At 43.5% G+C, this 26,892-nt stretch overlaps 2 protein-coding genes across 5 annotated transcripts in view; one reads left to right on the forward strand and one right to left on the reverse strand.

Annotated features, from left to right (window-relative positions):
• ESR2 (estrogen receptor 2) overlaps positions 1-25,828 on the forward strand; it is a 45,866-nt gene extending 20,038 nt beyond the window's left edge. The window contains exons 8-12 of the mRNA XM_084866785.1: positions 2,396-2,692; positions 6,088-6,226; positions 9,031-9,164; positions 16,768-16,948; positions 18,333-25,828. Coding sequence (XP_084722911.1) covers positions 2,396-2,692; positions 6,088-6,226; positions 9,031-9,164; positions 16,768-16,948; positions 18,333-18,516 — 935 coding nt within the window. The 3' untranslated portion in view covers positions 18,517-25,828. The remainder of the gene's footprint in view (positions 1-2,395; positions 2,693-6,087; positions 6,227-9,030; positions 9,165-16,767; positions 16,949-18,332) is intronic.
• SYNE2 (spectrin repeat containing nuclear envelope protein 2) overlaps positions 25,684-26,892 on the reverse strand; it is a 299,775-nt gene continuing 298,566 nt past the window's right edge. For all 4 annotated transcript variants that reach the window (XM_084866238.1, XM_084866237.1, XM_084866235.1 and 1 more), the window contains one exon: positions 25,684-26,689. In XM_084866238.1, the coding sequence (XP_084722364.1) occupies positions 26,467-26,689 (223 nt within the window). In that variant the 3' untranslated portion in view covers positions 25,684-26,466. The remainder of the gene's footprint in view (positions 26,690-26,892) is intronic.

Below are 26,892 nucleotides of genomic sequence, written 5' to 3' on the forward strand. Positions count from 1 at the left end.
AACTATTTAAAAGTTTTAAAACAAATCTCTCTTTTTCTTATCTGAAAATATATTTTTTTTAATTTTATTTTTATTGATTTCAGAGAGTAAGGGAAAAGGCGAGGGAGAGAGAGAAAAACATCAATGATGAGAATCATTGATTGGCTGCCTCCTGCATGCCCCCTACTGGGGATTGAGCCAACAACCCTGGCATGTGCCCCTGAGCAGAATCAAACCCAGAACCCTTCAGTCTGCAGACTGACGCTCTATCCACTGAGCCAAACTGGCTAGGGCTGAAAATCTTTTAGTAACTTTGTCTCTATCCACAGAGCAAAACCGGTTAGGGCAGAAAGGTACTTTCTTAAACCAAACACTTTGTTCCATTTTACTTGGGGGCAATAATTTATCTTAACTGTCTGTAGCACTCTATCTGATTACTAATAAAATGAATGTTTTAGGCTTTTAATAATTCTTTTAGTAATAGGTTTGATTCAAATATCTCTGAATGGATGGAGTCCTTCCTTCTACTACAACTAGCCAAGAATAAGGGGAAAATCATATAAATTTTCTTGGGAGCAAATAATTAAAATATTTTCATACTTGCTAATGAACATATTTTTAAAAATGGACAATTGAATTTAGTGAACAAATATAATGGTAATATAGAAACTAGACATTTTGCATATTTGAACTTTTAGATTTTTTCTTTTAGGGAAAATTCATATAAAATTATACCCATGCTAATGACATCCTGACTTATATCTTTCTTTAATTCACATAGATCTGTAATCAATATATCTTTATAAATACTTTTGTGTTCAAATTTATAGGCGTTTGGAATTTGTTGATTTCTATTTTTGTTATATTTTAGAGAATATGCTCTATATGAGAACATTTTTAATTAAGATTTTATTCATGACATAGTATGTGATAATTTTTGCAAATGTTCATGGGGTTTTATAGATGAACTTTGTTCACTGAGCTGATTTATGAACATTTTCTCCTATATATCAGTGCTGAGAGAGATATTAAAATATTTCATTATAATAGTGTATTTGTCAATTTCTATTTTTTCTTTCAGTCACTTTTTAGTGTTATATTTGTAGACTAAGTTTTTTTTATTTTAAATATATTTTATTGATTTTGTACAGAGAGGAAGGGAGAGAGATAGAGAGTTAGAAACATCGATGAGAGAGAGTCATCGATCAGCTGCCTCTTGCACACCCCCTACTGGGGATGTGCCCGCAACCAAGGCACATGCCCTTGACCAGAATCGAACCCGGGACCTTTCAGTCCCCAAGCCGACGCTCTACCACTGACCCAAACCGGTTTCGGCTGTAGACTAAGTTTTGTTGCTGTTGTTTTGATATATATATATATATATATATATATATATATATATATGTTTGAATTATTTATCTTTTATTATAAAAAGCAGGTTATAAAATAGGACATACATTATGATTTTCATAGTATATACATTATGGTTATAATTTTATATATTAAAATATGGAAAAGTAAAAAAGCATTAAAAGAACATGCCAAAATTTGTGTTCCTCTATATTTTCCAAATTTTTTTCAATTAATTGAAATAAACTTTTTTTGTGTGCCTAAAAAGAATATATACACATACATATAGATACACAACACATGCATGCAAATATTTTAAGTGTATTATAAAAGTGTACTGTTTGATAATTGTTTGGAAATATCAGTGTTCATTTTCTAACTTTCTCCCATCTTCTGCTTGAAGAAAATTCCTAATTTCATGGTTTGGAAACTGAGATATGTCATCACTCTTTAAAAGAGAAACGGATTTAGTATACATAGATCAGTGTTTCTCAACCTTCTCTCATGATGAGAATCACCTGGTGGAGTTGTTAAAACACAGATTCCTGAATCCCAACTAAGAAGTGCTAAACTAGAATTTTTGGGAACATATAGGTAAAATTGCATACCTAACTTAGTGCTCTGTATATAAAATCTGTCTTAGAGCACTAGTTAAGTATACAATTTTACCTATATGTTCCCAAAAATTCTAGTTTAGCACTTCTTAGTTGGGATTCAGGAATCTGTGTTTTAACAACTCCACCAGGTGATTCTCATCATGAGAGAAGGTTGGGAAACACTGCGATAACCTTGAAATGGAGACCTTAAGATCAGCTGGGCTATTGTCTCTAGAAATTCATGTTACTGATTTTGCAAATACAGTCACAAATATAAAAATCTTTGGTACATGCCCTGCAGGCTCCAGAAAAATAAGTCGGGCTTCTGTTTAGGACACATTCTGAGAATAGACTCAGGTCTTACAATGATGTTACTGACTCATTTTTACCCTGGCTACTCGGGGAACTTGAATGCCGGGTTGGGGGAGGGGCAGGGGAAAGCAAGCACTGTTATCTGCTCTCTACTTCAGGCTCCCGGAGGGAAAGGTGTGGGTACCGCCTAGTGCGGAGGCCGAGGAGTTCCGATGAGCAGCTGCACTGTCTGAACAAAGCCAAGAAGAATGGACAGGTGAGCCGAGTGAAGGAGCTACTGTTGAGCGCCCTGAGCCCGGAACAGCTGGTGCTCACGCTCCTGGAGGCGGAGCCGCCCAACGTGCTGGTGAGCCGCCCCAGCGCGCCCTTCACCGAGGCCTCCATGATGATGTCCCTGACCAAGCTGGCCGACAAGGAACTGGTGCATATGATCGGCTGGGCCAAGAAAATTCCGGGTAGGGCTCTCTGGGTCTTGGCTTTCTGTATGTTTGTAGAAAGGCCTGCCCCTAACATTTCCGGGGCAAGAGTACAAAGTGGAGGTCCACAAAAGAGGCCTCTGTATTTAACAGTTTGACAGCTAGATTTATAACCTGTAAATGAAAGGGGTTCTTTCTTCCTAGCTCGACATTTACACCTTCAACATGGCCTAGGTCAGTGTTTCCCAACCTTCTCTCATGATGAGAATCACCTGGTGGAGTTGTTAAAACACAGATTCCTGAATCCCAACTAAGAAGTGCTAAACTAGAATTTTTGGGAACATATAGGTAAAATTGTATACTTAACTAGTGCTCTAAGACAGATTTTATATACAGAGCACTAAGTTAGGTATGCAATTTTACCTATATGTTCTCAAAAATTCTAGTTTAGCACTTCTTAGTTGGGATTCAGGAATCTGTGTTTTAACAACTCCACCAGGTGATTCTCATCATGAGAGAAGGTTGGGAAACACTGGCCTAGGTGACAGGTTCCAGTTTAGAATTCTTGGGCTCCTCCGGGTTCTGTACCAGACATGGCAGAGCAGGAAGGCTTGCATAGAGAGGGCCCCTTCTATTCCTATTCTATTCTATTCTATTCTATTCTATTCTATTCTATTCTATTCTATTCTATTCTCAGCTTTTTTTTACCCATCCCCAGCTGCATCCCACCTAGCCACGTGCACACCCAACCCTGCATGTCTACCTGTCCTATGAACACTAGCCTTTGGTCACCTCTCATGCCTTGTCTGGGAGAATAGATCAGGGCAGAGACCAGTCAGACTCTGGAATTTGGCTTGGGGCCATTTGGGCAGGAAACTTGAGGGCTTTGGGACGTGGCACATGGTCTAAAAGGGAGGGATCTGGGCTCCACACTGACCAGTCTCCTGGCTGTGGACTCCTCACATTGAGAGGACGGTGTAGGCAGGTGAGGTGGAGTGGGTGCAGTGTAACCAGTATGCAAGTAAAAGGTTTACCAGATGCTACGTAGGAATGTGTAAGCTATTATTCCAGTAGAGAAAGAATTAGTAGTATGTACATGAATAAATATATGTGGACAAAGAGAGTAAATTTGCAGCTGAAATAACGTGAATCATCAGTAAACCTGAAATACCATCAAGTTAAAAATGGGTTTGATGATTCACTACTGGTCATTTAGAGCCTGTATTTTGCAGCCTGAAATGTGATTTCTTCCCCAGGCTTTTGGTACTACACACCTGCAGTACTGCATTGTACTAAACTACCATCTAATTATTACTTGAATGAATGAATCTAGACCGGCAGCAAACCATCACTCTCTGAAAGGGCTTCTCCTTACACATCTTTACAGACGTCTAAAAATGAGATCTCTCCAAGTTCTAAGCAACTAGGGACAATTCCCATGGTCTTGGGGGCAGCCACCACATTGGGTGAATTGGAAAGATTGGAAGTGTTAAGAAGCTGGGTGAAGAGCATTTGGGGGTAAAGAGCTGTGGGACCCTGGCCTCGGGTAATAGTATCTCTTGGGATCATTTGTTGGCATTTGAGTTCCCTGAGGATTTCCTAGTTTCCAGTTCTGTTTGATAGTCTAGCATCACCTTTGCCAGAATTATATTATTTTCTCTTCTCTTTCCCATAGGAGACAATGCTGATGTACTTTCCTCTAGCTTTTGCTCTATATGTTTTCCAAACACTATTTCTCAGAACCCCAAGTAGAGAGCAGTGGTGAAATTAATTATTACTGAGACTCGTGCAGCTTCTTGGTGCCATAACACAACCTAACTTTAATGCTGCATCAGACCCTCTTCAAGCCTAGTATTTTGAAAAGTTTTATAGGCATAGTCTGAAGATGTGATCCCTCTCTCCCCCGGCCTCTCAGCTGATATAGTCATTGTCCAAACAAAAAATAAAAAAATAAAAAAATAAATTAAAATATCACCTAACCTTGATCTTGTTGACTATCTACAAGTATAAAAAGCTTGGTCTCCCTTGGTAGGCTTATTGTCTATAACTGTCGGTGAGATCAGAATGTGTACACATCAGAGGAACCTAAATTGAGCTTAGAATGTGACTTTGGAAAGGATATATCCATCTTTCCATTTAGATTTGCATTATAATTGTCAAAGATTTGAACCATAGGGGCTCCCTGTGCCATAGCTTCCTCATCTGTAAAGTGAGGATGATGAGATTGTACCTGTAGGAAATTCTCAGAGGCAGGCATTACTACCTTTGATGGGTTTATAAGAAAACAGACTTAAAAGGAGATTAAGTAATTATTTAGGGAGAAGCTGAGGTGGGATTTTTAACTGGAGCCCATTGCACGCCAAGGCAATTTGGGGACTGTAGTATTTATATTACACCATCAGCTCCTTTTATTTTTTTATTTTTATTTTTTGGAAGTGCCCGGCTAGCTCAGTCGGTAGAGCATGAGACTCTTATTTTTTTGTTTTTATTTTTTTAATATATTTTATTGATTTTTTACAGAAAGGAAGGGAGAGACATAGAGAGTTAGAAACATCAATGAGAGAGAAACATCGATCAGCCGCCTCCTGCACACATCCCACTGGGGATGTGCCTGCCCTTGACTGGAATCGAACCCGGGACCCTTCAGTCCACAGGCTGCCACTCTATCCACTGAGCCAAACCAGTTTTGGCACCATCGGCTCCTTTTATCATGGCTGGTGGAGAAGGCAGCAGTGACTCTGCTTTACTTTTGAAGTGCTCAGCTCCCTAGAGATACCTGTTTACTTTCTAGGACTTTGACTAAAGCATGCTATCAGGCTATCAGGCTGTTAGGACCTGCTTCAGTTGATATATTTACTCTTCAGCAGAGAATAGCCTAGAGTCAGTGCTCCTACGCAGAGAAGAGTGATTCTAACACTGGAAGGGAAATCTTAAGCCCTCGGAAAAATTCTTTCAGTTGAAGCCTTGACTTTCTACAGGGTTGGGCCTGCTCTCTTTGCATGCCCCTCATACCCCCAGCCCAGCCCCAATCATGGGCTGGGCCAGACTGGCAGCCCCTCTGGCTGGTAGCCCGAGTTATCTTTGTCAGCAGTGCAGGGCAGTTATTGGGATATAACCAACAAAGATTGGTCCCGGCTTTCTGTTTTTTACTAGCATCTGTCTGGGGAGCTGTATACACCCAGCTAACAGTCCATTATACATTCTAAATGAAGTATGTGTATCCCTAGAAGGGGTTCTGGACTGAAAATTGTGAGTTGCACACCTTAAGTTCAAAACTTTTTTCTTAGGTCAGCATTTAACCACATCTTTAAAATATAGATTGTTTCCTTATATTGGTGTTTTCAAAGCTTTTGAAAAGCTGATCCTCTGTTCTTAGAGAAATAGGGAGCCACGGAGGAGGGCAGGTGTGTCTCACGGCTTCTCGCTTTCCCCAGGTTTTGTGGAGCTCAGCCTGTACGACCAAGTGCGGCTCCTGGAGAACTGCTGGATGGAGGTGCTAATGGTGGGGCTGATGTGGCGCTCCATCGACCACCCTGGCAAGCTCATCTTTGCTCCAGACCTTGTCCTAGACAGGTGAGAAAAAGTGCATTGTTTCTTTTCTGCCTTGAGTGAAGCATTGAGTCCTGGGGCTGCAATTAAAATCTTTCACCTGAAGGGCAGTTAAGAGGATTATAATGTCATGAGCTCCTTCACTGGGTCAAGAACCAGAAAAGGAGAGAATGGGTACAAAGATTCGGTGTCCTATAACTCATTCTTAGTGTGGCAGCCATAATAGGGGCCTATGTTCTGCAGGGTATGTGGCCACCAAGTATATATAAATCAATTTAGATTTTTCTGCTTAAAAGTTCCATTTTTAGGTAATAATTTTAAGTTGTCTTGCTGTTCTTTCTACCTGTCAGGGCCAATTACATTGCCAGCTGTCTGGACAGGTGATAAAATTCTTACAATTTGCCAGGATCATTGTAACATTATTTAACTCATTTTAATTGCTTATACTATACTAGGGGCCTGGTGCACGGAATTGGTGCATCGGGCCCCTGGTATATTGGGAGTGGACCTAAGCCACAGTCTGGCTTCCCTTTGTGGGAGGTGACCAGGTTGATCAGGGGAAGGTGCCAGCCCCATCACCCCACTGCTCCAGCAGCCACTGCCAGTCACCACAGCCACCAAGGTGTTTTCATCAACTCAGATTCCAGTCCCTTCACCATGAAAAAAATGGGACCCCTTGGGGGATGTCCGACTGCTGGTTTAGGGCCAATCCCAAGGGCCTAAACCGGCAGTCGGACGTCCCTCTTACAATTCTGGACTGCTGGTTCCTAATTGCTCACCTGCCTGCCTACCTGGTTGCCCCTAACTGTCCCCACCCTGCCAGCCTGATCACCCCTCACTGTCTTTGCTTGCTGATCTGATCACCCCTAACTGCCCTCCTGCTGGCCTGGTCACCCCTAACTGTCCCCCACTGCCAGCCAAGTCGCCACCAACTGTCCCCTCCCTGCTAGCCTAGTTGCTCCTAATTGTCCCCCCTCCGCCAGCCTAGTTGCCCCTTATTGCCCCCCTACTGGCCTGGTCGCTCCCAACTGCTCCTGTCTGCCGGCCTGGTCGTCCCCAATTGTACCCCCCTGCCGACCTGGTCTCCCGTCCCTGCCCCCCTGCTGGCCTGGTCGTTCCACACAGCCTGCTGTTCAGTCGTTTGGTTGGCCCTCACTAATTCTCTTGCCGGCCTGGTTGCCCCACACAGCCTGCTTGTTCAGTTGTTTGGTTGTCCCTCACTAACCCCCCTGATGGCCTGGTTGTAGGCAGCCATCTTGTGAGGGTGTGACAGTCAATTTGCATATTACTTCTTTATTATATAGGATGAGTGCACTTTCAGGAGGTCTCAGCTGGTTGCAGAAGTTGCCATTTTTGCTTGCCAAAGTGAGCAGTTTGCATGCTTGTAGCTTTGTGTAGGTGAGTCTGGGGGTAAGAGGTTTCGAATGCTGTGGATTGCAGGGTCCTGGTGAGCTGCTGTCCTAGCATAGCACTGTCCAGGAAGGGCTTCCCCAGGTTTGGCAGTATCCACTGGTGTCTGATTACTTGAATTCTACAGAGGCCCTTCCTCAACCACCACCATCCCTGAAAATGGCCTGGCTTGGGGTTGGGGGGAAGAAAGAGGGGAATAGCCAGTTCTTTGAAGATCTCAACTCTCCCCAGGGCTGCCTCAGAGACTGAAAATGAAAGTCAAAGAAACCCATGGCCATCCTCTACTGTTTACCACAGGTTTTTAGAAGCAAATGAAACTTTTGTAGCACAATCATCTAACTGCTTGTCAAGGACTTCCAATAACACTTACGACAAATAATGATAGAAAATTTTTGGGAGCAGTGAGGCAGAATAATATGTGTCTGGCTGAAGTTAATTGAAGCTGGTATTTTCTGGATACAGTTGAAGTAATTTATTTCAAATATATACTTAAAGAATCATTTCTGTAAGGAGTGCTCAAAAGAATTTTGATTATATGTTTCCAAGTTTGTCTAAAACTGTTGCTTAAAAATCATCTTTGGCAAGTCAGACATTTCTATGTCTCCCTCTCTGCCTTTTCTAATTGTGATTTCTTTGTATGTCATGCTAGCTTTTCTTAATTACATTTACACGTCTCTTAGTTGCCCCTCTATTTTCCAAATAACCAACAGAAAATGAGAGTTAATCCCTACATATGAAGGGTCATTTCTTCTTGGGATATTAGCTTCTGTAATGGTCAGTCTTCCTCATGAACACGTTAGAGCCATCTCATGGGCCATGGAATGTCTCACTTCATTAATGTGTCATATCACAGACTGGTTGGCTGAAATGGTTTAGATTACCAACAAAAATGTTATTCCTAAGATAACATTTATGAACAGGTAGAAGAAAAATGTAGTTCAAATGCAGGCTTTTGCCTAAATAGTATTTATTCAAGTGTTTAATTTAGGGATTTATAGGAAATGCCCAGTTCTCTTTATAAGAAGATGATTCTGATAATTTTATATCACTGGGTTTGGTCTCATCGCCACCATGTTATAGTTAAAGCATGTACAAAATGAAATTTAAAAAAAATATATATTTTATTGAGTTTTTACAGAGAGGAAGGGAGAGGGATAGAGAGTTACAAACATCGATGAGAGAGAAACATTGATTAGCTTCCTCCTGCACCCCCCCCCACTGGGGATGTGCCTGCAACCAAGGTACATGCCTTTGACCTGAATCGAACCCGGGACCCTTCAGTCTGCAGGCCGACACTCTATCCTCTGAGCCAAACCGGTTTCAGCAACAAAATGAAATTTAAAATTAAAAGGAAAATACTTCTTATTGCCTTTGTTGGTCGCTGTGATTTTCTTAAATTTCCAAATGAACTATTGTAGGGATGAAGGGAAATGCGTGGAAGGAATTCTGGAAATCTTTGACATGCTCCTGGCAACGACTTCAAGGTTTCGTGAATTAAAACTCCAACACAACGAGTATCTCTGTGTCAAGGCCATGATCCTCTTGAACTCCAGTGAGTAACCTACAGCTGGGCCGTGTTTTATTGGGAAGGGGAATTGGGGGTGGGAGGGGTGGGAGGGGTGGTGGTGGTGAGGAATGCTATTTTTAAACGAGTATTGAACTTCTTATTTTATTTTTTTATTCATTTTTTTCTTTCTTTTTTTTCCTTTTCTTTTTTTTCCTGAACTTCTTATTTTTTAAAAAAAATATTTTTATTGATTTTTTACAGAGAGGAAAGGAGAGAGATAGAGAGCTAGAAACACTATGAGAGAGAAACATCGACCAGCTGCCTCTTGCACACCCCCTACCAGGGATGTGCCTGTAACCAAGGTACATGCCCTTGACTGGAATCGAACCCGGGATCTTTCAGTCCGCAGACCGACGCTCTACCACTGAGCCAAACCGGTTTCGGCTGAACTTCTTATTTTATTTAAAAAGGGGGAAATGGCTTTTCTCTCTGACTTCTCTGTTTTATTTGATAGGGATTTAAACTGTAATTAACTTGAATATAAATTGTTCATTGGGCAAATTACCAATATTAATTTAAAAACTGGCTCAAGCCACTTTGCTGGAAAAAAATAAAAATGAACTTTAAAATGTTTACCATTCAGCCTTTTTCAATATTTATGCAGACCCTGTAAATTGTTGACATACATTTGTATTTTCTGTTTTGAGTTCTGCTTTTACAGATTCATTTGTTCATTCATTGGTTCACTCAGTAAAGATGTTATAAACATAGTCCTGCCTTCAGGTAGCTCATGGTGGAGCGAGAGAGTGCTATAATAAAGTGTGTACAGAGTACTGCAGGAAAACGAGAGATGCTGGAGTGCCTGTAGAAGGGGATGCGGATTGCATGAGTCTTTAGGGATGGACAGGTGGAAGAAATAGGTGTGGAGGAATGAAAGGACCTGGGCGAGCCAGCAGCTGCAGGCCACTCAGTGGCAGAGCAGAGGGAGGTGGGCAGGGCTAAAGACTCACTGCCTGCCTTGGGGACTGCTGCCTGGAGCATCGAGCAGCTCTGGAAGAGGTTCGGATGGGAGTATCATGGACAGAGCCTTCTTGAAAGGTTACCCTGGCTTCCACGTGGAGGACTGACTAGAGACCGAGACATGGTGCCCAGTCAGAGTGGAGAGAGACAACGATAGACTTTTTCTACCCCAACACCAAGTAATTAATCTTAACCATAGGATTGACTTTGTACTTTCTCCCATTTTTTAATAATAATTTAAAATAATACTTCACAGCCTTGCTGGTGTGGCTCAGTCCAGGGCTGTGAGTATTATTCACAGTCAGGGCACATACACAGGTTGAGGGTTTGATACTCAGCTGGGGTGTGTACAGGAGGCAGCTGATTGATGTTTCTCTGGTTCTTTCCCCCCCTCATTTCCTCCCTCTCTAGAATCAATGAAAAAAATATTCTTGGGTGAGGATTAAAAATAAAAATAAATAAAATAATACCTCACTTCTTACATATACAAAGGTAGACTTTTCATTTAAAAAAATTGTGAAACTATATAAAATAGTTCTCTATATCTTGCTTTTTTATTTGTCAAAATGCTATGAAATCCCTTCATGTCAACTAAGAGAGAGCTAAGTTAATCTTTCCAGTGAGGGCTTTGTCTAAATCAGCAGTCGCCAGCCCTTTGGACCTCACAGACCACCAGAGGTCATTGGACCACCGGTTGGCAACCGCTGGTCTAAATTGTTCAATCACTTCTCTGGCGACAAACCTTTACTTAGTATACAGTTCCTTTTTTTCTCTCTATTATAAATACTGCTCCAATAGAGATGTGTTATTTTGCCACTTTTCTAAGTTCGCATATCATTTTCATACTGTTCAGTTTACTGCCTACCTGGTATTTACTTGGTCCACCTGCTATACCAGGTATGGATTGCTTTGCTTAGCTATTTATTCTTATTGGGCCTTTTGTTATTATTTCTTCTTTCTCAAATGATATATATGTCCAAGTTTTAATCATCAACTAAGAACTTAAGGATCCTTTCCTTTGGGGTTTTATTACCTAGATTTTATCCAAGCTTAGTGTTTGATGTTTGAAATAAAGGAATTTGTGAGATCATATTATGCCACTTTATTTTTATGTTCAATGGTCCATGCATTCATTGTATGTATATATGTATATATGTATGAATGTATGTATTTAATTGATTTTATTGGAGTGAATTGGTTTACAAAACCATACAGGTTTCAAGTGTACAACTCAACAAACATCATCTACACAGGGCATCATCCGCCCATGGTCCAAAGCAAAGTCTCTTTCATCCCCATTTATCCCCATTTTTTCCACCCCTACCCCCCTTTCCCTCTGGCTGTCACCACACTGTTACCTGTGCCTATGTGTTATGTATATGTGTCTTTTGGCTAAACCCTTCCTCTTCTTTTATCTAGTCCCACAACCCTCCCTTTTGACAGCTGTCAGTCTGTTCCATGTAACCATGCCTGTTTCTATTTTGTTCATTGGAGCCAAAGCAGGAGTTCCTGAAGGCAAAACTGAACGAGATGCTGTTGAGATTACTGGACAGGGATGGGTGGGTTAGGTCTTGAAGAAGAGAGAAGACAAGAGTAGAGAAGGAATCTGAAAGTCATGTGAGGCTCAGAGGCCCTGAAGACAACTATTGGGTGTTTTCTCCTTGAGTAAACCTGGTCTTATCTGCATGCCCCTTGAACCTGGTACACTTCCTACCTCAGTTCTGGAAAGCAAGCAGTTTGTGAGTAGAAATGATAAATTAATGGACAAATGAAAACTGTAGAGAAAGTCAAGAAGACTCCTAAATGCTTTGGCTTCTGGCATCTTCTTGACATTTATTGTCATCATTCACCTTTTATAAAACAATACAAAGGCCCAGCTTACACCAGGAATTAAGTTGATGTGCCTATAGGAAATGTCCAGCTGGGACATTTAGAATTAATCATGGGAAAAAACACACTTTTTCTGGTCTCTGTCAACCCACCTATAGATACCACTTGACTGTGCTGCCACTTCTGTCTTTGTTAAAGGGAAGGTTTGCTTAAGAAGTATGGTCCCACGTTGGCACAGGAGGAACAGCCACTGCCACATTCTGGGGCTTCTCTTATCTACAGGAGTTGTTTAGAACTCATTTCTGCTCAGCAAAGTGCTCCTCAGAAAGCAGTTTCCTTGTTGTTACACTACTTTGCAGTATTTGAAAGCCTTCTGTTTGGCAAAGCTCCTTACGGTCCTTCTAGCCTGTGGAACATCATATTGTGTTGTTGTGAAAGCTAAAAGCATCATCTGTGCAAATGGGAGACTAAGGCTACGGCATCCCCGCAGCATCTGACAGACTGTCACATTTGAGAGAACTACAGCGGGTGAGGCAAGCATGTGATGTAATTACCACTCGTGGCAGTAAATGACTAGCATTTGTTTATGGTAAATCCAAGTTTAAGAAATCTTCCATTAGGAAAGTTCCTTCTTTGTTTGGTAGTAGTCATAACAGTTGTCGAGATGAATTTAATCTGTTCAGCCCTTAGAAAGTGGGATTCTGTTTGTACTGGAAAGTTTCCACTCTTAGGAGAGGTGGGTCTTTCCTATGCTAGATTTTAGACATCTGGAGGTAGAGGCTTTTTTCTTCTGGATTATTTGTAACAAATTAAAAGCATAAGCAAGGACAGAGTCTACTTTCTCTCCTTACATTTTAGAAACTCAGAATGCATGAAACAGACATTGAAGCTGGCGTCAGTTTTAAAACTATTATTTCCATATTTTCATTTGATTACTAATTTTCTTTTTTTTTATTATTATTTTTTTTAATAAGTTTTTATTTTTCATATTATTACAAATGTTCCTTCCCCCCCCCCCCCCACCATTGCTCTCCTCCACCAGGTTCCCACCCCACCCTCTGCCCTTTCCCCACTCCCCATTGTCCTCATCCATAGGTGCACAGTTTATGTTCAGTCTCTTCCCACGCCCCCCTCTCCCCTTTTCCCCAAGAATCGTCAGTCTACTCCCCTTCCATACCTCTGATTCTATTATATTCAACAGTTAATATTGTTCATCAGATTTTTTTAATTTCCTTGGTTTTTAGATTCACTTGTTGATAATTACGTATTTGTTGTTCATAATTTTTATCTTTGTTTACTTTCTCTTCTGAAAGAACCCTCTTCAGCAATTCATATAATTCTGGTTTGGTGGTGATGAACTCCTTTAGCTTTTTTTTATTAGTGAAGCTCTTTATCTGGCCTTCGATTCTGAGTGATAGCTTCGCTGGGTAGCTTATTTTTGGCTGTAGGTTCTTGCTATTCATCACCTTGAATATTTCTTGCCATTCCCTTCTGGCCTGCATGGTTTCTGTTGAGAAGTCAGCTGACAATCGTATAGGTGCTCCTTTATAAGTTACTACCTTCTTTGCTCTTGCTTCTTTTAATATTCTCTCTTTATCTTTTGCTCTTGGAATTTTAATAATGATGTGTCTCGGTGTGGTCCTCTTTGGATTCCTTTTGTTTGGAGTTCTGTGCACTTCCTGGACTTGTAAGTCAAATTCTTTCACCAGGTGGGGGAAGTTTTCTGTCACTATTTCTTTCAGTATGTTTTCGATATCTTGCTCTCTCTCATCTTCTGGAACCCCCATAATTCTGATGTTGGTTCGCTTGAAGTTGTCCCAGAGGTTTCTTACATTATCTTCAATTTTCTGGATTCTCTTGCCTTCTAGCTTCTGTGGAGGAGTGTCTTCTGGCTCTTTATGTTCCAAATCTTTGACTTGATTCTTGCGACCTTCCCTTCTGTTTTTAGGACTCTGTAAAATATTTTTTATTTCAGACAATGTATTCTTTATTTCTTGTTGATCCCTTATCATTTCTTGTTGACTCCTTATTAATTCTAGTTGATCTCTTTTCATATCCTCATAGGCCTTATCCATCTTTTCTAGGAAATTCTTGAAAAACCTTATAAGCGTAGATTTGAACTCTATATCCAGACGCTTTTTGTCCTCCATTTCTTTCGTTTGTGATCTATTTTGTTGTCGCATTTCGCAGTTACAGATGGGACGGGATTTCAGGGTGGAGCCTGCAGCTTTGGCTTCCGTCAGCCCCGCCCTATGCGGGTCCTTCAGTGCTCGCTGCGGCGCCTCTGAGAGAAAGGTGCCCTCGATTTTCGCCTGCTGCCAAACAGTCTATGCTCTCCCCCAATGAGCCCGGTATTGGGGTTCAGTTCAGTTGGAAGTGGAGTTGGAGGTGGCGTTCAGAGCAGTCTGGAGCCCCAGTCTCCTTCCCGTCAGGGCAATCCCGCGGCACAGCCGACCGTCCCTTCTCTGGGGGCAGTGTGCGTGCCTCCGGGACCTCCTTTCTCCGCTACCCCGGGGTTCCGACTTACAGCCCAGCTCCCTATGGCTGAGCCTGAGTCCCCGGGGTCTGGCCCAGAACTGGGGTTCAGAGCAGTCAAGGGCCCAGCACAGTCGGAGTTTTCTCTCCTTCCCGCTTGGGAACGCCCGCCAGGCACTCGGCCTCCCTCCTCTCCGGCTCCGTCCTCTCCGCGCGCGCGCCGTGTGTCTCCGTACCTTAGGCTTTTACAGCTCCTCCGCGCTTCCTTCTGGTTTTCTCCTTGCTTCTTGTTGTAGGATTTCCAGTCAGTCGACTTTCCTGTAGTTCTGGGTAATATCCATTTTATATTTTAGTTGTATTTTATTAAAATTGTTGTGTGCTGCTGCGGCTAGTTGCCTACCCGAGCAGCCATCTTGGATTCTCCTCCTGATTACTAATTTTCTATGGTATACCTAAAATGTGCATTAGCATGCATATTTATCATGTCAATTATTATGGTGTGATCGGCTAAAATTTGCAAAAATTTGAACCTATGGGATTCATTCTAATTCTTGCATTTATGAGCATTTCTTTCACACCAGTCATTGCACTAGGTGATGGGTTTGTGTTCTTGAAGCGCGCATGTCCAATTTCTTTAAGGGTGGGGCATATATGAAGACATCCAGCTTTCAGATCAGGGGAAGCTTCCAGAAGGAAGTTCAAGCAAGCTGGGATCTGAAGGAGGAATGACTACAGATAACAAGAGAAGGGAGAGAGGAGGATGGTACGAGAGCTCCTAAGCAGAAAGTGGGGCATGTTCAGGGCATCACCTGTTCCAGGAAATGGAATTAAGTTTCACGGTGAGGTGTGGCGGGAGCTGAGGATGAGAAGAGAGGGAGAGTCTGGTGCCCTGCAGAACTGTCCCAGTTGGCCTCAACCCCGAGGGCAGATCTGATTTTGGCCATTCAAAGGGGCACGTTGGGTTGAGGTTGGGGCTTGTTTCCTCTGCAGTGGAAGGGCAGGTTATGTGCTGTGGGGGACAGTGGGAGGACTCAGTCCCTGTGGAGAAGGAGGTTGGTGAGCAGGTGGTTAGAGAAGCAGTTCCAGGCAGTTTAAAAAATGGATATTTTAAATCTGCATCAGGAGACATTATGGAGGGATGTGCTACAGGGATGTGGTGAAGCACTATACTTGCATAATTGTGGTTCATTATGTCCCTTGCCTTAATTGAACTAAGTTGCCTTAATTAGACTGAAAATGTCAATAAAAATAGAGAACAAAAATTGCCAAAACAGATTTGGTGGGTGATGGAATACCAACCATCCTTCATTCTCATTACAGTCAAAAGTTGGCATTTCCCCTGTTGGTTTCATCTGTTTGAAATTGAAAATCTGGAAGAAAAGCTAGTTATTTTCCTGCTTCCAGGAATTAGGGAGTCAGAGGTTGGGGATGGGGTGGAGTGGAGGGAAGGAGATCTACCTGAGTTGCTATTTTGCAACCTTTGGGAGGCCACGGTATCTCAGATCCTAACACCAGAGGGGAATTAAACATAGGGCATCTGATGGGAAGGTTGTGGAGACCTCAGCAGACATGTGTCTGCAAGCTTTGCTCACTGAGGAGGTGAGGTTGGAGGAGCTGGGAAACTGGTTTGGGGTCAGAGCTACAGACAGCAGACATAAAGTAGGTCTGTTGACTCCAGACTGGTGGTCTTCCTGTCCCCAGCAAGGTGCCACCAGAGGTTGGATGCTGATGGCTTGCACAGAGACTGTCTGCACATGGCACACATAGAGGGGCTGGGCAGGAGAAGCTATGTAGCAATGGTTAGCAGTCTATGTTTATTAAACTCCCCTTAATGAAGAGCTCTCCAGGGGCTAGGAGTATACTTACTCTTACTTTCTGACCATCTTTATATGTATACTAGAGGCCCAGTGCACAAAATTTGTGCACTGGTAGGGTCCGTAGCGGCTGCCGTCTGGGTAGTCCCTCCCTTCCCCCTGGCCAGCCCTGCCCCCTGGTCAAACTCCCATACAAACACCTGGGTGAGGGGGCAATTTGCATACTATGCTTTTATTATATAGGATTTGTTCATGCAAATGACAACACCATATAATGGTTTGATACATTTTCAAGGCAAGGCCACAATGCTGGGCCAAATTCAGCCAGGTTTACTCTTTCCATTCAGCCATGGGGCTGGCTCTTAGGACACCACTATCCATGCAGATGTCAGAACCCATTTGATCATTGTCCTTCTTTCAGGAGAAGGCTGGCATGCCTAATGCCTGAGCACACAGCTTCTGTTTCCTTTTCGCAGAGCAATGAGTCATGGCCTTGATTCTTTGTCTAGGTATGTACCCTTTAGCTGCAGCAACTCAGGAGGCCGAGAGCAGCCGGAAGCTGACTCACTTGCTGAATGCTGTGACCGATGCTCTGGTCTGGGTGATCGCCAAGAGCGGCATCCCTTCCCAGCAGCAGTCCGTCCGCCTGGCTAACCTCCTGATGCTCCTCTCTCACGTCAGGCACGCCAGGTACCATCCGTAAGGGGCCCTTCCCCCTGGGTTTATGGCGGGAAGGGGGCACATGTTCAGAGGGTGAAGAGCTTTGGGTTTTCAAGTTTGAGGTGGATAAGGTAGAATTGTGGCCTTTAAAGGAAGATGAAGCCCTGAAAGGGAATGGGGGTTCTTCATCAGGGCACATCCCTGTAACCAAAGGTCAGCACGTAGTGGGCACCGAATGACTGTCACGTGGCTCCTTACAGGATCTTTATGGTATCCTGTGGTGGCTCATCTAATACTTAGTTGCTGGGGATTTTAGCTTGTTTACGGAGTTCTAAAAGGGGCAGGTTCTTCCTTAAAGTGAACTGCCACCCATCCCTGCACCACCTAGGGCTGGAGTCCCCAGGTCATTTCCTTAAAGAGGTTAAACCCAGCTTTCCTAGAGGGACTCTTGAGATCTGTGATCTGGGGAAGTGCACAAAGCCCTCCCTGAGAGCTGTTCTTTCCTTGCGATGTCACCAGGACATAAGGATGAGGCCTAAGAGAAGTGGTGAGTCCACAGTTCTTTGTAAGGCAGGGCGGTGGTAATGCTGTGTGATGTCCCATGGTGGTTTGCCCTGGGGCTGGAAGAGGGAAGATAAGGAGGAAAGTCTAGGGGCTGTGGGGAGGAACACATGCCCCTCAAGGATGTTAACAAGGGTTAGGAAATGAGAACAGCCTCTGCCTCTGTTGAATGATCATTCTGTTCACAACCATTTGCAGAACAGATAGAGTCTATCGTAATCCCAGTTTCTATATTTGCGAATTTGCCCACTTGCTAAACTTTATTTGTAACCTCCCAAATTGATTACTCATGGCACTTGCGTGATCATTTGGGGACAGTCACAGAATGGCAAAACATTTGAGTTGCCTGTGCTTCTATTCCCAGCTGAGGTCAACCAAGGTTATGCTCTGCCTTCTTCACACTGCAGCAAGTGTTCCTCACGTGGCCTATTTAGTGCCATGTGTTTGCATTTTTGTGGTTGGAGATTTCATTGTCCACAAATGGCCTCCATGCATAATACCAAAGTGCCGTGTAGTGTTCCTTAGGCTCTCAGGACCCTAATCCTGCATTTCCCTCAGGAGCAATGGTTCGGCATCCCGCCAACCCAGTGTCTAGTGACTATAGAGTGTAACTACCATGAATAACGAGCATTGATTGCATGCTGTACCAGGCACTGCCAGGCCATTGTGGATGGGTGGTGGGACACAGAGGTCACAGGACATTGTCCTCGCCCTTGAGTGTAGATTATTGAAGGAGCCAGATGCAAGAGCCATAGAACAGAGGGCTCAGAGTGTCTGAATGTATGTGAGACTTACGTTGAGTTCCTGGGGCTGAATCACAGAACAGAATCTCAATACCTTCTTGTCCCCATAGCAACAAGGGCATGGAACACCTGCTCAGCATGAAATGCAAAAACGTGGTGCCAGTGTATGACCTGCTGCTGGAGATGCTGAATGCCCACACGCTTCATGGATGCAAGCCCTTGGTCACGGGGTCTGAGTGCAGCCCAGTAGAGAAGAGTAAGAGCAAAGAGGGCTCTCAGAACCCGTCTAAGTGAAGCCCAGCCCTGAGGTGAACAGGCTGCAGAGGTAGCGGCTGAAGCGTGAGCTCTCGTGCGATTGTGAGCCCCATCGCGATGGGCTTCGTCTTTCTGTGTGCTCCCTCCTCGGTCACGGTGGGTTCAGTCTGTACCATCCTCTCCTGACCTCCCTACTTCCCAGGAGTTGGGTGGGAAAGCCAGTTTTCCTTGTTACCTGGGGCGCGTTGGGATGCATTTTGTCTTGCTGGGCCTCATAGGATATCAGCATGGTCCCTGCTTTACTTTCCATCTTTTCCCCACCCCTTTGGGAAGAACATCTTGGCGGTTTTGCAGTGCATGGTGGGAATCTGGCCTGGAAGGGTTGAGAGATCGTGGCATTTGTAGGAAGTAGACTAACCTTTATTGTGTGAACTAAGCTGCCTTTCAGGATAGACCTTTGTAAGCTCTCTCAGGACTACCTGATTATAGGGCTGAAAACCACCTGCCTCCCAGGCCTGGGAGGACTGATGTCAGCGCTGCTCTGCTGAAGGACAGAGGGACTGTGACTAGGGAGCCAGTGCTCCAGCTAGGATGGGAGCCAGGTTCTTCCCCAGACCTTGCTGCCCTCTTTAGTCCCTCCTGATGTGCATTCAGAGAGCCTGCTCCTTATGTGTGCATGTGTGCGTGTGTATGTGAGATCACATTCATGGAGGACTGTGGAGATTTAAATCTCTCTGCCCCTGGAGTTGCCCTTCCATAGAAGGTGCTGTTTGCAGGAATAGGGTTCTATCCTGTGGGTATTGGTGGCAGCCACAGCCACCCAGAGGCAGGGCTGCGTGTGTGCCAGGCAGCCTGTCCCAGGGAAGGGTGAACAACCAGTGTGTCAGGTTCAGGGTCAAACTGTGCCGATTTGAACAAGACCTGGTTTGTGAACTCAAAGGAGAGAATAATTGCTTAATTATAGCAAGAAGGAATTCTTTACACCCTAGGGCTCTTTTAAAATATTTTCTTATCAGAATATTTATACAGTGGACTGGGTGAAATAGAAATATCAGAGTATTTATATGGTAGACTGGGCGAAATGGAAACTTAGTAAAATATTAGTTTTTATTCCAAGCACAACATAAATAGGACATGATGATAAGGCACCTCAAATTACAATTTTAACTTACTTTTTAATAATGGAAATTTTCATACCAATTTTCAGGAACAGAGTGAATACATAAAATGAGTTACATCTATGTTTTGAAAATGAGCAATTAAATAATCATGTGTGATTTTTGTGGTTTCAAAAAATTACCTTGTGATATGAGATTAAACACATTTTCTTTTTGGAAATAGGTTTACTGTGGCTAGCATGCTCTGTGTTTACTAAGTCATTAGAATAATTCAGTGATATAAAGGTTGGTTTCTGCTGGTGAGACCTTGAATACATCTTAATTTTGATATTGGTGCATCTTTACTAAAAGTTGAGAACTGTTTCAGAAACACTGGGGCATATATCTAGAGTATACACCATTGTCTGTATTCTGAGGTGGTCTGAAATTATTCTTAATGACTCAATGTTACAGCCTCAGTGAGATCCAATACAGAAAATAAGCTTGATTGTTTAGGGACAGGGAGCCAGTGTTGTCCAGGTCAATTTTACTTCTGAGTAGCTTAGAAGCCCCATGACAAATAGAGGGGGATGGGAGGCAAAGAAAATAGCCTGGCCTTGAACAATTCTTTGCCGATGAAATTCTCTTAATTATATTTATAAAAGAGATAACAGGTTAAAAGCAAAACAAAACAACAAAAAACAGAATGAGGTAATGGAATGAAGGCCTTTAGGTTGATTATTGATGCCTAAGGAAGGCCCCGGGCTGGACTCCTGTCTCCTTTCTGTGCCATGCCTGTGCTGATCCAGACTCACCAGTGCCCACGGCTTCCTGTTCACAGATACTCCTGCAAGCTTCTGGAGGCTGCCCCTCCCACTGCATTGGGACTCGGCGCCTCAGGGGGATGTGCCATCTTGGTAACTTCTTGGCTCAGGCCTCACTTGCGTGTGCTGGGGACACAGGTTATTTAGTCCAACCTGAGAGGCCTGCGTGGTGCTGGGTCTGGGCCAGGTAGGCTGTTGAGATAACAGGTCTATAGTTTAAAGTTTTTTGTTTGTTTTAATATTCAAGGGCATTTTCCCACTTCCAGATGAAGTGTTTTGAATCTCTATGCCATCTGCTCCAAAAATATCCTTCCGTCATTTCTAAGAAGAACCAGTGTGCAGGATCAGGATGCCATTTTTACATGTTTTGGGTAAACTCCTCAATGTCCATTTTATTTTATTTTAAAATATATTTTTATTGATTTTTTTTTACAGAGAGGAAGAGAGAGGGATAGTTAGAAACATCGATGAGAGAATCATCGATCAGCTGCCTCTTGCACACCCCCTACTGGGTACGTGCCCGCAACCAAGGTACATGCCCCTCACCAGAATCGAACCTGGGACCTTTCAGTCCGCAGGCCAATGCTCTGTCCACTGAGCCAAACTGGTTTTGGCTCAATGTCCATTTTAAAGATTTCATTTTAATAGCACTTTCTTTTTAAATGTCTTTTTGCAGGGTATCCATCTCCCAAAATGGTCCATGGACAACTTAAAATTCTCCCATAGCTATGCAAGGGTTTCAGTGTTTTCAAGTTCAGTCTTTAAAAGGAATTAACTAGGGCAGGGGTGGGGAATGTCTGGCTTGAGAGCCATATAAGACCCGTGAAATTGTTTGGTCTGGCCTTACCAAGGCGTTGGGCGTGAGTTAATTAAATGTTTGGCCAAATATAGCTGGCTAATTTTTAAGCTGATAATTTTGTATGGCCCACAAATGATGTTATAAATATCCAAATGGCCCAGAAAAAAGGTTTCCTATCCGTGAACTAGCGAAAGTGGGAGCTGACAATTATCAACAGGAATTGAGTATTGAAAAACAAAAACCCACCCAACTACACTTAAAATAAAATCTTCACCTGAGAATATTTGATTTCTAGAGAGAGTGGCAAGGGAAGAAGGAGGGATAGAAACATCCACATGAGAGAGACACATCAGTTGGTTGCTTCCCACATGTCCTTTGGTTCTCGAGTTGATGCTCTAACCAGTGAGCAAAACCAGCTATGGGCCCAACTACACCTTAATGTGTGATGGAACAGTGATCCACTGTTTTGATATTTAAGTCTTTTAATACGAGAAACCAATTTTGTGGGAATGAGTGAGATTTGGGCTTATTTCCAAACATGAATGTCTAATATGGAGTCATATAGACAATTTTCAATTATGTAATTACCATGGACTATTCTCAATACAAAGCACATTAGGATAGTGTTCACTCAGGTTCCTCGGAGAGAAGTGGCAGTGCCTGAGGGGGACTGTGTGGGCACCCAGGGGCTGCGCTGTGAGTTTTCACACATTGCTCTAACTGCACTCCCTCCCAACTCATACCACCTCGGTCTGGCCTGTCACATGCTTGTTGTCCATCAGGACTCCCTACAAAGGATTCAACCCTAAAATAATTTATAGAGTTTTTTCCTGAAACATTGAAGTGGGAACAGAGGATTATTATTTGTCAGCCTAATAAGAACAGGTCTGGAGGCTAACTGTTAAAAAACAAAACTCAAAATCAAAAGCTCTGCAGTGAGATCACCTATATTTGAATTACTTCCCTGCTTGCTCAGCTGGAAGGACAATTATTTTAGATGTCAGTAAAAAACAATCAGTTTCCAAGTCTTGGCAGAGCTATCCTATCTAATAAAGGGGTAATAATGCCAATTGACCATCACTCCAATACAAGATGGCCGTCCCCATGTGGTCAAAGATGGCTGCCACAAGATAGCTGGCAGGGGAGGGCACTTGTGGGTGATCAGGCCTGTAGGGGAGGGCAGTTAGGCGACCAGACTGGCAAGGGAGAGCAGTTGGGGCGACCAGTCTGGCAAGGGAGGGCAGTTAGGAGTGACCGGGCCAACAGGGGAAGGCAGTAGGGGGCAACCAGGCCTGCAGGGGAGGGCAGTTAGGGGCAATCGGGCCAGCAGGGAACTTGTTAGGGGGTGATCATGCTGGCAGGCAGAAGCGGGTAGGGGCAATTAGGCAGGTGAGTGGTTGGGTGCCAGCAGTCCTGGATTGGGAGAGGGATATCCCAGATTGGAAAGGATGCAGGCTGGGCTTCAGGACACCGCCCACCCCAATGTATGAATTTTGTGCACTGGGCCTCTAGTATTACCTATTCATAGATATAAGCCATTTTCTAGCATGTGAGTTTGGTTGTATTTAAATTTGTTAAGGGACTTGCATATGTTGACACCTTGTCAAGGTAAACCTTGCATTTCTAGGTCTGTTTTGAAACAAAACATTTTTAAAAATAATATTTGATGCATTTCTCTAAGCACTAAAAATCTTTTAAAAACATAGTAAAGGTTATGTGAAGGAAATTGTAAAGATACATCATTTAGTACCTTAAAATATTATATATGAGCAACACTTACTGGGTGCCAGACATAGTTCTCAGTGCCTCATCCATCCAGTTAATCCTCATAGCAATTGCCATTGTCCTCTCTTTTTGGCCGTGGAAGCCGGAGAGAATAAGCAAACTTGCTCAATGTCACTCAGGGAATAAGTGACAGAACTGAATGCAGGCCATGCAATTTAACTAGTTAAAAGGAAAACTAAGGAAGAATATATTTAGACTGCAGAATCCACTCATTAAAAGCGATCTGACAGTCATGGCCTCTCTGGTTTGGGTGGGGCCTGCTTGTAGCGAGGTGGTCCCAATTTCTGGAACACCCCTATAGATATCAAGTTCCGCATTGTAAATTTATACATTGTAAATTAAAGCCCAGAGGGGGTAAACTGACCTGCTCAAGGTCAATAAACCAACATCTGGCAAAGCTTAGGTTGGATTTCATCTTCTGGTTAGCATGGTCCCTGCTACAGGACTTGATTCTGAAGTCTAAGTGTGTAAGGGAGACACGGCTAAGTTACAATTGCCTTTAGATTCTACGAACTTTTACAGAAGAGCACTTTTTTTTTTTTTTAATTTATTTCAGAGAGAAAAGGGGAGGGATAAAAAAATTAATGATAACTATTGACCAGTTGTCTCATGCCCACAATTCAGGCATGTGCCCTGACTGGGAATCAAACCTGAGACCCTTCAATCTGCAGGCCGATACTCTGTCCACTGAGTCAAACTGGCTAGGGCCAGAATGACAGGTGGAAAAAATAAGATTCATTTTGTTATTCTGGTCCTCCCATCTGGGGCTCATCAGCTAGTAGGTAGTACTGCCCTCACCTCCTTTTATGTTACTGCTTTCCCCAGGTACAGTTTCTTGGAAGTTTACCAGCTTATGCATGTAAAATTCTCACATCTTCTAGGCACTGATGCTTCCCTGTGGAGTTTGGGTTCCTGTAGTGTGAAATACATGCTTCTTCTTTGTAGCTCTCCACGCTTCTGGAATTTGGGCTGTAGTGACAGCTCTAAAGATATGTGTTCTTTGTGATATGTGACCTTAGAACCCTTTTTCTTGCTTTGGAGTGGAGGCTCCCATTCATTTGTGGGCCAGGCACTGCTATGTGATGTGGGTTTCCTTGATGGCTTGCGATGCCGGCACAATACAGCGCCTCTGCGCGGGGTCTGCCGCTGCTGCTCAGTCCTGTCACCTCTTAGGGGCCCTGTGTACCTGAGACTGTTGGCTATCATTTGTCATTTTTTTCAGGTGAATGCTTTGTACCATTAGCGGGCTTTTAAATTTGGGCCTTTTTACAAATGTTTGCTGTTGTGTGAAAGAAGATTTTGAGATCTGCTTTCTGCTCCTCCAGGTACTGCTTTTTCTTTGCTGTGTCCCTTGACTGTCTATGGCACTGTTGCAGAAAGAAGTTTAATGTCACATAAGCTAAATAAAATGTTTTTTCATAATTTTGGCTTTAAAACTGTATTTGTTGGGAGTTGAGCATAAGGGTTTTCAGGGATTAGGCTAAGCAGCGTTCCCATTCTCTTCTGAATTCTATTTTAGGTTTGCAGAGCCTTTAAAGAATTTGATGAAAACCATTTATACTCTTCCTAGAAAAGGTACATAAACACAGATGCTTGTGTACAATTTCAGGAGTTAAGAATCTCTGACTTACACTGTTGAACGTTTTTTAGACGGTAGCAATTTAATGGTTAGCTAATCTCACACGTGATTTATGACCACAGGTGCTGTGTGCTCAAGTAAAATACAGCCCACAAATATAAATATATAAATTTGGATAGATTTTTCCGTAATTATCTCATCTGAGTCACTTAGTTTAAACCCCACTTTAGGGATAGGGAAAAAATAATTCATTTATGCTGAAGTTATCTTAATGATAGCATTCCTTTGTGGCGGGGAACGCTAAACCTTAGGACAGTGTAAAGCAGATGAGGTTTAACAAGCCTTTGGGGCTACACTGAGTTACACATAGAAAGGCTTCCCTGGGTGAGGGTTTATCCTGAGACTTGGTGTGCATAATTAGGCTTTAAAATGCAAGCAACACTTCCTTTTCCACTTGGACTCACCAGAGTCCCTCCTTAGGGGCAGCAAAGGTCTCCAGAGTGGCCACCTCCTTTGGTCAGAGAGGTGAGTTATTTTAAAGAATTAAAAGACCCTGAAGTTACTTCCCCTCCATGTCCCTCGGACGATGCCTTTCTGTAAGCTGCTCGGGACCTGCCACGTCCTGGGGGTGTCTGATCCACAGAAGTGGGCCTCCGCGGCTTCCCGGGAGGTTTGTGTTCTGGGAGGAGAGAGCGGACGGAGGTTGCTGCTGAGTCAGTGGTGTCTCCCAAGGAGCAGGTTAGGAGTGGCTAAAAGGAACTGGCTCAGAAACTTCTAACCACCCTCTTTTTATTTAGGTGGAAAACAGCGGTAGCAGGTGGCTTTGCCTATGACGTTTGCTAAACACTATTCGCTTTGGAGAGAGCTGGGAATAGAAAATCTGGGTGAGATTATGCTTCCCTACAGCTCTACAGGGTCACACACTGAGCAACTGCCTCATATAAAGGGGTAGGTCTCTAGATCGCATATTATTCTGTACAAAGTTAAATAAATAGAATATAAAGCATATCTCAGAACTAAAACCAACAAATCCCTCTAAATAGTTTAAAAATAATTTTTGTTCTCTGGGGAGATTACACATACTATTTAGCTGCTTTGTAACATAATCCAGCACAACAAGAGTATGGCTATTTTTTGTTTTAATGAGAAACATTGTACATACGACAAACAGCTTCAGGTATCTGTACCAACCCCCCTGTAGCCAAACAGTCAAAACCTGAAGCAGCGCTTTGAATGTGAAAAGTCTTATAAAATTAACTTATAAAAATGCCCCTATCAAGTATGTATTTTGGCATTTACTGTACATTAGTCCAAAGCTAAAATCTGATTTTCTTAAAAAAATCAAAGTTTACATTCATACAGATGCAGCATTGTTAAAAAATATGCACAACACATCCATGCAATATAATTTCTTTAAAAAATTTAAAGCAATATAAAAGAGGCAGACCTAAGCACTGAACAGAACATTTTGGTTTATAACCTGTAGCTCAGAATTGTTAGCTGATTGGAGTAAAATTAATTCTAAACATTTTAAAACGGGATTGTTTTGCTCAGTCAGCCAAGGGTGCACGTGAGTTTCCGAAACCATTTCTAAGGCAGAATCTGCTTGCTTGTTTCTAGAACATACGCTACGTGATGAACACGACTGTTTACCTGACCATATCAGCTACATTTTAATAATGTTGACAAATAAGTCAGAATTCACAAAGTGCTTGGCTCCTCGGGAAACTGCGGTCCCCAGAGATTCCCCAAACCGGTCCTCTCTGGCCGAGCCCGCAGGGAGGCGTCCGCAGCAGGTCCCTGGGCGGGCGGGGCCGCCGCTCAGTCACTCACAGGTTGGCCTGGGGCCACGAGCTGGGCTCCCGAGGACACAGGCTGGTGGTGGCGCCGCTGCAGGCCGAGCCTCTATGTGGGGGGTGGCCCGTTGGTGTACCTCAGCATGGGGTAAAAGGACCTGGCGAAGTTGTTGGCCTGCGTGCAGCTGTAGTCCTCCTTGGAGGAGGGCAGCCGGCAGGCCAGGAGCAGCAGCAGGAGCAGCAGCAGCTGCAGGGGCAGCGCGGCCCGGAACACCCGGCACAGGAAGGAGCGCTGCGGCAGCGAGCGGCCGGGCTCCGCGGGGCCCGGCACCCTGGCAACAGAGAGGGCGGAGAGCTCAGCAGGAGGCTCGGAGGCAAAACCCACTCTCGGGTCCTGACCCCCTCCCTGCTCATGTAAGTAAGGCCCCCAGGACCTGAGGTTAAAATGGGACCAAAGGATGGGCTAAATGGTTTGGAAGGGAAGCCGCGCCCTTTCCAGGTGAAAGAACACCGGTTTTTACAAAGACCTTGTGGC

Source organism: Pipistrellus hanaki (assembly GCF_964339955.1).
Source record: "Pipistrellus hanaki genome assembly, chromosome: 1".
NCBI classification, from domain to species: domain Eukaryota; kingdom Metazoa; phylum Chordata; class Mammalia; order Chiroptera; family Vespertilionidae; genus Pipistrellus; species Pipistrellus hanaki.